At 50.1% G+C, this 12,257-nt stretch overlaps 1 protein-coding gene across 1 annotated transcript; it reads right to left on the bottom strand.

Moving 5' to 3' along the window:
• Positions 1-9,217: 9,217 nt before the first annotated feature.
• Positions 9,218-11,511, bottom strand: LOC103317312. Its single transcript, XM_008214872.4, has 4 exons — positions 11,118-11,511; positions 10,493-10,694; positions 9,985-10,421; positions 9,218-9,915 (listed from the first exon to the last, which is right to left on the bottom strand). Exons 1-4 carry the CDS (start codon positions 11,173-11,175, stop codon positions 9,389-9,391), a joined length of 1,224 nt encoding a protein of 407 aa, XP_008213094.1. The 5' UTR covers positions 11,176-11,511; the 3' UTR covers positions 9,218-9,388.
• Positions 11,512-12,257: the final 746 nt, after the last annotated feature.

Below are 12,257 nucleotides of genomic sequence, written 5' to 3'. Positions count from 1 at the left end.
CACACTCGGGAATACATATAAACGCGCGCGTGGAAATCCCGTCGTTTTCCGTTTGTTATCTCTCTCGGGTATGAAGCTGTGTGTAAGGGAGCGAGCGGAAAAAATTCATACTTTACCCCCGGCTTTTCACTAGAGCTGATATAACCAAATTGCGTCCGAGTGAGGGAACTCGAGGCCATACAGTATATCGCGTGAGATGCGCGAAGGGAGGCTTTTTTGCGCGCGAGTAAGTAATTAATTACGCACAAGGTATTATAGGGGCACTTTGTTATGATTAAGGACGCGCCGGGGTAATACACACGTTTAATTCGCTCTATACTTTACACTGATCTCCGAAAAGAGGTGCGCTTGGCAGATAGAGAAAAATAGTTGAATTAATCTTCCGGAGAGATACAGGATACACGCGAGAAAAATTAGATTTCGAACCTAACCTCCAAATAGGTTATGTTCGGAAATGTATAAGCCCGCGGCAAACAAACCTCGACGCGTTGTATTAACAAGTCCGAGTCACCCCCCCTATACACACACACGCGCGAGAGGAAATTCCCCGCATCTCGAGCATATACATATACGCATCCTCGAAGATCGAGCCACTCGAGCTCCGGGAAAACATCTTCAGCGCAGCCCCTTACGCGCGCGCAAGCGTCAAAGTTCACGCCTGCTCTCGGATAGAACCGAAACTATTCCCTCGAAAGGGGTTGACCTGCTCTCTCCTCCCTCTTCCACGTCAGTCCTTACTGTCTTCTTCTTCTTCTCTACCCTCGCTCTCGGGACTCTTGTGCGATGATGGCGCGGGGCACGCGCGCGTTGAACTCGATAAGCAGCCAGTTATCATTGTTATTATCGTCGTCTTTGGCGCGCGCGCGCGCGCGCGTATATTGCCAAGGACGCGATACATAACGAGTAGGATGAAGGAGGAGAGCCGCGACCTAACCTCAAAATCAGCGTTTTTCTTTCTCGCGTGCGCGAAAGCCTCGTCGAAATTTTTGTTCCTCACGCGCGCTGACCTTGGCTTCGTTTGAAGCGAGAAAGAGATCGGCGAGTGTATGTACGTATACGTATAGGTATAAGGCAGATGTCGAATTCATAATATGCGCTCGCGGCAGTGTCGGTGATATTGTTATCTCTTTCCCTCTCACGAGAGAGAGAGAGAGAGAGAGAGAGAGAGTTTTAGAGAAGCGCTCGGAATTCCGATGTCAAGTCGTACGTAAGTACGTCCGCGGCGAAGTTTACGCTCGAGTTTATAACGCGGAGACGGCGCTCCTGCTTTGCATAACTCGGCTTTGTGCGGAGGAAAAACCCGGTTTTCCGCAGCGAGTCGAAATATTTTTAATCCCGCTAACAATGGAAGATTGATGTAGGTCATCAGTTCCAGCTCCTTCTCCTCTCCTTCGAAAAAAGCCTGCCTCGTCGAGATAAGACCCTCGCCTGAGGTACAATGTTAATTAAACACAAGAGAGGGATACGATCCAAAATTCGCGTGTCGCAACCATCATCATACCCATCCGGTAATACACATTCAGCCGCATCTCACCTCCTGTAACTGACGGCGGATCGCGAGAACACACCTTCGCTCGCTCTGACGTCACCACGACTACGCAGACTTATCGCTCTCTCCTCTCTCTTATCGTTCGCCGCGGGCGTTCCGTACTTACACTCGCTTTCTTTTTTCGGCTGAAAAGCGCGCACGTGCCGCTAAGGGGGAGTGTTATATACGACGGCCCGTGCGGATCTGTGTATAAGCCTGTATGCGTATATGTATGGGGGATTGTTCGTCGAGAGCTGACGGGGGAGAGAACGAGAGTAATGATCGCGGCGTTCTCTGACCGCGACGAAAATTGTAATCGCGAGCGACGCCGATGATCATTACGGCTGAAAAGAGCGCTCGTGACGTTCGCGGTTGATTCTGTGCGATGACGACGCGGTCGATCGGGAATGAATCTTCCTTATGGTGCGCAGGAATTGCAAAAGCTCGATGCGCCTTCGGCGCTACTGCTGCTGCACCTGTCCTAAAAATATTGCATAACTACGTGCCCTCTCTCTCTCTCTCTCTCTCTCTCTCTCCGGGCAAGAGTTTCAGCAGCTCTCGGATGATGACGCAATTACAAAGGGCCGCTGCCGCCGGCGGCGATCGATGCGCTGCACAGCGCGTCACACGAGCTTGAGCTTTCGCTCACTCTGTATACACTGTATGTACGTGTGTTTCCTTCTCCATCGAGTCGTCTGTTAGGTTCGTCGACTCTCTCTCTCTCTCTCTCTCTCTCTCTCTCTCTCTCTCTGTCTCTCTCTCTCTCTCTCCGAGAAAAGAGAAGCCGATGCAGCCGCGTCGCTCGGGAGGTTTATTAGATAATCCCGCGAACACAATGCAGCAGCAGCCGCCAAAGTGCCGTCTCTATCCCTTTTTTCGTTACCCCATTTTTTTTTCGACGCTATAGATTATCATGTATAAGGATGATAATCGATCGGACGCCTATATAGTACACATAACGCGGTTCACAGATAAGCTAGGAATATATAGGTGTCAGGAGTGCGAGATGATGCGGGGCTTCCTTTTTTTACGACGGTTTTTTATCTCTCCTTACACACACACACAGCCTTTATTCTCGCCCGCTGCAGATGGTCGATAAAATTTACGCCTCGCGCGCGCGCGCGCGCGCGTAAGTATTTGGAAGAAACAATTTCGAGAAGTGAGGATAAAAAACGTCGCTATTCCATTATGTACAACGAGCTGTACAAGCTCATCGATTATTCCGGCTATGGGCGCGCAACGCGATTATTATTCACCGGATTCTCCTTCTCCTTATTCCTCTTCATTGTTGGTAAACAGAGAGACTAGCAAAGCTCACACACACACACACACACACACAGACACGTATATACGAAATCGTTATCTTATCGGAATCGCGCCGTCACTTTTCTTTCCCGTTCCAATTCCAGAGAACGACACTCGCTCGCGTATACGCCTGTGTAACAATGAGGCTCTCTCTCTCTCTCTCTCTCTCTCTCTCTCGAGCTTTTTGTCCACGCGACGTATTTAACGCTCGGCCGAGTATAATCTCGACTGCGAGTCTGCAGATATTATATTCCGTTTTCGCGCTCCCTATTCAATTCCCCGACGGAGGATGGAAAAAGGAGAGAGTTCTTTTTCGATTTCCATAACGCAATTACCGGTCTGGCTCCTCTCGTGCATATACATCCATATACATCCATATGCGCGGGATTAAAGTCCGGCGCGTAAGCATAGAAAATTCCGAGCGTCGCTTTCATCTCTTCGTTTTACGAGCGGTACAGAGCGCACACATACTGTCTCGCGCAAATGGAATTGGATAGCGTGTACATAGAGACTCTCGGAGAGTGTATAGGTGTATGCGTAGTTCGGGAGGTCGAGGAGAGATTAGATCTGCGGACCTTTTCTCTCTCTCGGCTTTTATCTAGGAGAGTAGCCGACGGGTTTTATGGAGTCGTTGTCTCGACTGGCTTTGCAACGCTCGTACGCTGTACACCGATCGATTATATAACGCTTCTTTTCGACGCAAATAAGCGACGATCCGGGCCACTTCTCTAGCGGGCGGCCCTGCGCCACCTGGCGTCGCTCTTCGGTACCAAGTGATCGTCGACCTCTGACCTTGGCTATATCTCTCCTAAATCGCACGCACACGGATACGTACAACAACAGAGGCTAAGAAAAGGATCGTATCGGTCGTACCGATCTCTCACCGGAGGCGAAGCTTATACCCGCGTTTCTTCTCGTGCGTAAGGTTTCGCTCGAGCGAGTGTCTCTTTGGACGACGTCGCGGCGGCGGTTATTTTCGCAGCGGTCTTTTACGTCCGTTCCAAATTCCCGCGCCAGTTGATCGTTATCGGCCCTCGTCTCTCTCTCTCTCTATGCGCGTAAGCGTGTAATAACTCGTAATTCCCCGAATCGCGAGCGGGTGTATTGATCTCGCGAAGTGTAAGCGCGTGTGTGTATACGTAATAGGACAAAATACACCTCGGCTCGTATAAATCAGCGGCTAAATTTAAAGCCGACGCTCTGTTGACTCTCACTCGATATATAACTATCCGCGTATACGTGTGTGTGTGTGTGTGTGTGTGTGCGTCTATTAGAGCTGGATTACGCAACGCGGGCGCTCCATATTTTTCGCGTTCTCCACACTGAGAGAGCAGCGGGAAGGTTTCCTCTCTCTAGCACGCGGGTCTTCCATGCAAATCCCTTCGATTGAACGGCCCGCGAAAGTGATTCCAATGTCAAGGCAGGCCAGTCCTCTCTCTCTCTCTCTCTCTCTCTCTCTCTCTCTCTCTCTCTCTCTTACTTTTGCGCGCGCGACTCTCTTGCGCAATCCTGTAGCCTCGGCTCTTATAAATAGACTTGGAAATTCGCGAAGCTTCGTGCGTTGAACCGAAGGCTCGTGTGTGTGTGTGTGTGTGTGTGTGTGCTTTTCCCCAACTTTCCCAATAACACCGCGCGCGACTGTGCGTTGCGAAACCGGTGATCGGTATATACGCCTTCGGCCCTTAGCGAAGAAGAATGTCGCAAGAGGCTGCGTATGCACAATTGTCTGTCTCTCTCTCTCTCTCTCTCTCGCGGTAATAAAGTTCAATTAATCAATGTGTACCTCCCACTCAGCCGCGCGCGGCCCGCTCTAGCGCTTGGGTAATTACGGCTAAGTGGATCGGTCGCTTCATTAAGGATGTTTCCGAGGCTGCCGATCGCGCCGCGAGGAAAAGCCGCCGCCAAAGATGACCTACTATGAAATTTTACACCGACCCCGTGTATCGAAAGCTCGAACCTTTTCTCATTCCTGGACGTTTATACCCGTAATAATTATCAGCGCGAAAGAAAGCACATCGGAATTTTTTCCTCGTCACCTCGCGCTGTCCCGAGATAGGCTATGTATATCTGCAACGCGCGCAGCATCCAGGTCAGCGCGTCTAACAGGTGACAAAAAACTCCGACAGGTATATAATCCGCGCACGCGAACGAACGAGAAGAATAAGAAGGAGGGCGAGTGACGTCAGAGAGGCTGTGTGTGTGTGTGTGTGTGTGTGTGTGTGTGTGTCTGTCCAGTGAGGTGATCGCGAGCGGCCAGGCGATAAACGCATTTATTAGGTGCGACAGAGGGAAGCTCGGTACACACCTTTGCTCTGCTGTGCGCCGCAGAGATCCTCTCTTTTTCCAAAGCTTTGTGTGCTCGCTCGGCCGTGCGTTTGTGTAAGGCGCCGATCGATCGACGTATATGCATACTGTGTCCGATCGATGATGTACACTCTCTACTCTCCATCTCGTGGATGAATATTTTTTTTTGTACCGCATGTACTGTGCGCGCCGATGGTTATCGTAATATCGCTGTGTGGCGAGCGTAACGAGGTGTTGATTTATAACGATTCGGTGTTTTGTGTGTGCGCTATATATATATGGCTATATTAATTACGAGAGAGCGAAAACTAATTAGGTAACGCGCGGCGAACTTTGCCAATTATACTCGCTCTCTCTCTCTCTCTCTCTCTCTCTCTCTCTCTCTCTCTGTTTTAATAAGCTTATTACACACGCCAACTCGCGTCCTATATCGTACGCAAAAAGAGAGAGTATATAGGGTCCGAATTCCCGGAAAAAACGCGGCGCAGCGAACGGAATCAATCCGTCGCGTATAACGAATTACTGCGGCAACGATCCAAGGCCGGATATCTCTTTCTTTTCTCTCCTCACTGAGCAGCACTGTCTCTCCGACTTGGTATTTTGACGAAGTTTCAAGGTGTGCAACCGTTTTTGTTTATTGATGCCACGCAAGTTATACAGGAGTTCGAAGGAATAATACGAGCTTGTTAACCGCGCGCTCCTCGCGAATGTTTGAATAATAAGCCGAGCGCCATCTCTTATACTCCCTCCTGCGATTGTTTCAACCGCTCTATAACTTTTCTTCGCGAAAAGTCCCCCTTCGACGACACGTAGCGGATCCGATTCTCTCTTTCCATATCGGAAATTCCGCTGCGGTCTATTTGGAGCGCGGCCGACTCGCCGACTAAAAATACACCCGCAGTCGCTCTCTTCGCTCTCTGTTTTTATAATAATATGAAGCGCGGAGCGAGCAGCCCGTGTACAATAACGCGACGGCGTGTAAATCAGCCGGGCGTGAAGGGTACATCGCGTTATACACACACACGCACACACACACGCGCGCGAGAGCTATGCGTAATCCAGCGAGTTAATAAGGACTTGATTATAACGAGCGCGTCTTCTCTCAGCGATCATAACCGGCTCTGCGGGGTAATCGGAGAGCTTCAACCGCAAGCTCCGATTCATTATAACGTAATGCCGGGAGTAAATGCGTTGAGACCGATTGAAATTTCAGGATTTGCCGCGTCTATTTGTGTGTTATACTACTCGCGGAGATGGGAGAAAAGAGGGACGCAAGAAATCGCGACTCGTTGAATTATGCAGGGGAGAGGGAATAATTCAACGGGTTCGCGCTCTCTCTCTCTCTCTCTCTCTCTCTCTCTCTCTTCAGCGCATGTGGGTTAACGGGCAGTTATTAAAACAGCTGCTGCCGGACGCGCCGTTTTCGAATCGGTTCGATTCGCGCGTATAACCTATATCGAGCATTGTTTATAGCTGCTCCCTCATCTCCAGGGAAATTGGAGCAAAACAATCGAGTTTGATGTTGATTAAATTGACATCGGAGAGCGCCGCGCGCTCACTATACACGCTATATACCCGCTCGCTCGGGCCTATGTGTGTGTACACGTTGACTCGTTCCACTTGCTCCGAGTCTAATTTCATTCCGATCTTTGCTCTCCTCTATCTCGCTTGGCTTAATCAACCTCTGGATTTTTTCCGAAACCCGAGGCGTCGCACCAAGGAAAAGCCGAAAAGATAAAGAAAAATCACGGCGCTCCCCCACTGGCCGAGAGGCATTCAAACGCACCATCAGCATCATCGCGATGACGACCTGGGCCACATAACATTATAGGTAAGTGTGTAGCAGAGAGCGTCGGCGGACCTTAGAGGTCGAGTAGGAAAGGGGCAGGCCGGGACCCGGGAAATCAATACCGTCGAAACCGCCGGCACTCCCCCACCTGCGCTCTCTCTCTCTCTCTCTCTTTCTGGTCCTCCGCGCTATAGGTATATACACTCCGAGTGGGGCACACACCGCTGCTCTCTGCGATGCGCGAGAATCGAGTCGATGAATGAAGCTTCGGACGCGGTACACACACACACACACACACACACACACAGCTGCATTTTTTTTCCACTTTTGCGCCGTGTGCACAGCCACACTCCAGTCGGATCTGAATAAACTCCAATTCGCTCTTATACACTGACGTCAGACGCCGCTGCCGAGAGGACGAGGAGCGGGCGAATTAGGATCACGACGTCAGAGAAGGAGGGAACTCCTCGTGTACATCGTAACTTTTCGTACGAACGAATATAATTCGATCTTATAGGACGATTCTAAAGATCGAGTTTTTCTCTCTCGCGAGCGCGAATATAAACTCGACTTTTCTTCCCCCGACACGTGACGTCAGACGTCTGATCCTTTCCCGGACGGTTGCGCGACTTCCGCGGCGGGACGTGCCTCGACCGAGCGAGCGTAATTTACGGATGTACATGCGCTGCCGGGATTTATACGATTTTTCGGGGGAGATGACGATGACGCGCGTGTTTTTTTTTCTTCCAATCGACTACGGCTTGTGTACAGGAAGGAAGGCACAGTAAATATCCGAGAGAAGACGCAGCAGCAGCCGCGCGCTTATCTATAGATAGAAAAGCAAAGGCCCGTGTGTGTCCGACGAAAAAAAAAGAAGAAGGAAAATCGCGAATACACTTCGCTCTCGCTTATAAGCTCGCTCATTCGCGCGCAAAGTCCAGCAGCGCACATAGGCGCACCCTTTGAGCTAAAATTAGAGGTGACGACGATCGGCGAGTCTGTGTACGTATCCGCGTGTGTGTCTGCGTGTGTGTGTGTGTGTGTGTGTACAAGTACTCGCTTGGCTGCCCCTACTGCCCCTTTAGCCAGGAGAGCGAGTCGATCGACGGCGACGAGCTCCAACAGCGCGGAAAGCTCGGCCGATATCGACTCTGTGTGTATTACACGATATAACGCTGTCGCGAGAGAGAGAGAGAGAGAGAGAGAGAGAGAGAGCCTGGAGTGTGTTGTATCTCGCATAGCCGTGCGTTTATTATAATAAATATTCGAGTCGAGTCAAGGTTCCTCGCGAGGCTTATTTATTCCTCTGTTGTTGTCGTCGTCGTTTTTACGTGGATGTTTCTCATATCCAACGAGTATAAAGCCGTCGAGAGAGAGAGAGCAAAGTGGCTTTTGCGCGGACGTCGCTCTGCCGGACCAGTAGTCAAAGACGAGTGCGGTGGGACAGCCTATGGGGATTGATTTTTTTTTCGGCTCTATACCTGCGTCTAATCGGCCGTGTGTCTTCGGAGAGACGAGAAAAATGTAAGCATTTTAGAGCCGGCGACTGTAAACGTCTGGTTTTTTTTTTTTTTTTTTTTTTTTTAATTAAGCGCGTCCAGCACTCTCTCCCGTAATTGGAATTCCAAAGCGGGTGAGATAATTAATTCCATTTTGCGAGACTGGACTCTGATTAATTTTCGGGAGACGGTAATGCAACACGGAACGCGCACGCGATTACGTTCTTTTTTTCCTCTCAACTCCAAGCTTCTCGCTAATGGTCTTCCAATTCCGGACTTTGTTTTCGCGAGTCGCCTATGCATTGTGCGTGTGTGTGTGTGTGTCGCGTGAATTTTATCAAAACTTTTTAATTGCGTTGGAGAATTTACTTTTCGAGCCCGAACTTTCCCCCGCTGATAGCTGGATCAAGCTCTTTACGTCCCGAAATCATCCCTGTACTCACCATCTCGTGCTAAACAGCTGTAAACTGCGCGATTATACGGCAGAGAGAAAAGCTGCGATCAAAGGGACCGCTACAGCGATTCTGTTTGCGTAGTACCGGCGTCGGCTAATTACGCGCTCATAATGGAAATCGAATCTGCGGTTGCGCGGCTCATTTATTCCTGGAATATTCATAAAAATCGTCGCCCCCGCCGTTGTCGTCAAGCGGGCAATTCCAAGTTTACGAGAGCGAGCGGATTTCGTTAACCGGGAAATTGGCTCGTCGCTGGCTCTTTTACTTTTTAGACCGACGGATGCAGAGGAATCCTGGGTAACGCTATCGATCAGGACGAGCTTGACGGGTTGAATGTAGTGATTCATTTTTTCTTCGCCAGATTTTCCTTCTTTTACAATACACTTCGTTTATTGCTCGTTCGAGAGAAGAAGCTCGTCGTAATACTAAAAGGTCTGGCTTAAAGCTAGGAGGACACACTCATCGCACGCACGTCGTATCGTCGTATAAATCCCGTGAATACAGTCGTTTAGAAAGTCTCGATGTCTTGGAAAGTTGGTAATCCCAATTTCTGGGCGTGACGCTTGAAGTCCTTCAAGCTGCAGCAGTAGGTGTATCCCTTGGCGAAGTCGGCGAACTCGGGGTACTTGAGGTCGCAGCTCGGCAGAGGTTCGCAGATGACGTTGTTCGGGGTGGCCGCGGTGAGGAAGGGGTTGTTCACGGTGACGAAGACGACTCCGCGCTTGTTGCTCTGGTCCAGGACGTACTTGAAGAGGAACTGGGCCGGTCGGAGCCTCTCGGGCAGTTTGACGTAGACGTTCTTGTCGTCGGCGTTGGGCAGGTACAGCGTCAGGTATATACCTGACCATACCTGGATGTCGGCTAGGTTCTGCTGGGCGAGTTCGCGGACGGCCTGGGAGACGAGCTTCCAGTTGCCGTTGGCGACGCTCTGCCAGGCCGGAGTGGTCAGTTCGTAGAAGGCTGTGGCGCTCTGCTGAACCTCGTAGTACAGGTCCTCGCGGCTTATCAGCTGCGCGGCGACAAAGTACTCGGTGCCTGGAGATAACGATGATAATTATGCCGGGTTCATTCACGTGAGCATGATTTGCAAATCATCGTACTAACCGTTCTCGGGCAGGTACTTCTCGACGATCTCCTCGTCCTCGAAGTCCTCGAAGAAACTGTTCCTCTGCTCGCCAATGTCGTACACCAGCTCGTAAGCCAGGTCCTGTGACAGCTCTCCCTTCTTCAGGGTGACGGCTTCGGAGTCGGTCGGTCTGGTCTGCAGTACATTGACGAGTCCGTAATGTACCCATCTCGGGAAGAGTCCACCGTTGGGTGCGTGACCGACGGCGATGCTGTCGACGACTGGGACAAAGTCCAGGGGACCGACCTGGTAACCGATCTCACACAGCTTTTTACCGGTCGCAGTCTTGCGATCGGTCAGCTGAGCCACGGCGTCGGCTGGAACACCGGTGCAGCCGATGTCGCTCAGAGGACCGAAGAAGAAGGTTCCGCTGACCCTCACTGCCTTGCCGCCCATGCACTCGACCAGCACCGAGCTGCCATTGATTTTATTTTTATACAGTAGTGAATAATTGATTCATAGAGATCAGAGGACTGACGCACTCACCTGAGGCTGGTGACTTTGTCGCGGATGGAGATGGTTCCGGAGGGGCAGGCGACTCTGAGCACGGGTCCATCGCCGGAGAGAAGCAACTTGTCGGGCGTCACGGGGAACAGGAAGCTCGTCTCGTTCGGGTGCAGGTACAGCACCTGCGTGTAGTTCAGGTCCTTGGCCGGATCGAACTCGCAGCTCTTCCACGACTCCGTCTCTGGAGAAAGTTATTGGGTCATGTTTTATTCATCGACGGATCGGACGCTTGCTTTGAGTTGACTTGCGCATTTTTATCGCATTGCGAAAACGATCGAGCGATTCCGATGGATCATGATACGACTCTGGGCTCGATAACCGATTAGACGCGATGCTTTTTCATTATAACTGACCAAGCGATTCCTGCTGGACATAATGTTATACGAAACGCTTGAAAAATTCACACGCGACCGCAATCCCTTTACACACGGAAGAAGAAGCCTGCAGTGAATATTTCAAAGATTTTTAATGGCAAGGCTACTTGCACGCAAGTCGGATTTCACCACAAAGCGAGCGAGCAAAAGGTATAATACTCATCCTCTTATACACCGCAGCAAAGAGCCGATGAAAGTTTAAAAAGAAAAAAGCACGAAGGTGTACTTACGCGCAGAGACGAGTCCAAGGAGTAGGATCAGCAGCAGCCCGGTTACACTGGCGGTCATCGTGAGATCGTAGACTAGAAGCAGTCGACGCGGGCGGGACTTTCACCTATTATATATAGCCGTGAGCTTATCGGAACGTCGAAAGTTCGACGAGGGGCTTATCGACTCATTATCGATTCTCCAGCTTTCGAGACCCTCGACACGTGGTGTACGCTTACGTAATCTCTATACGTAACGCAACGTTATTATCATTTCCTTTTATTTCGACTGCGAGGAAAGGGAGCTTTATGCCGGCGCTCGCGAGAGCTTTCGTTATAAACTCCGCGTCGCTGCAGCTTTTCAGGGAAAATATATAACTGGATCAAATGATCAAGCCATTCCTTCCGAATCCCGAAGTTCAGAAGCTCGTTACATTCATTAAACGAGCATTCAATGAGCGAGAAAGCGAAAGACAGAGTCAGCAGCAGCCAAGGTCGGCCGTATGAATTGAAAACCGCTTTCGCGGGATAGAGAGAGAGAGAGAGAGAGAGAGAGAGAGAGAGAGATATTCATACAGTTGCGCTACTACAGCTCGCGCAAATCTTATTTATAGAACTACTCGAAGCTAATCAAATGCACTCGACGTTTCGGAAAGTTTGGATAAGAAAATTCTGTCGCTGATGTAGAGAGAGTAATTCACAAAGAGGGGAGTGCCCGTGTAGTACAGCCACGCCTTCTCGCACTATTTTTATCCGCGATTAGCGCGACATCGTGTGTGTGTGTGTGTCTAATGCTGTACATAGTGAACTTTAAACTTCGGACTATGATTCGATTAAAAACTTTCCGAGAAGAACACCCACGAAGATATTGTGTGGCGTGTGCTGGTATAGAGAAAAAGTTAATTAAGTCACGATGTATCGGCAGATAGCATCGAGTGTTTATGCGGCCGATTAGATGGGAAACTTTCGATATAAAACTGTATCTTCGTCACAGAGACAACGATGGCGTTACATAAAGCCACGATTGCTTGTCGCGAAGGGTCGAATTGGTCTGGAATGGAAAATAAGAGACGAACTCAGTGAATAAATTAAAATTAGACGTGACGCGGGAGATGAGTTCAACAACACGACTCCGCCTGCTTTTGACGGTAAATCGATAGCGAG

Source organism: Nasonia vitripennis, chromosome 1, assembly GCF_009193385.2.
Source record: "Nasonia vitripennis strain AsymCx chromosome 1, Nvit_psr_1.1, whole genome shotgun sequence".
In the NCBI taxonomy this organism is placed as follows: Eukaryota; Metazoa; Arthropoda; class Insecta; order Hymenoptera; family Pteromalidae; genus Nasonia; species Nasonia vitripennis.
This window is presented reverse-complemented; position numbering and strand designations above follow the sequence as displayed.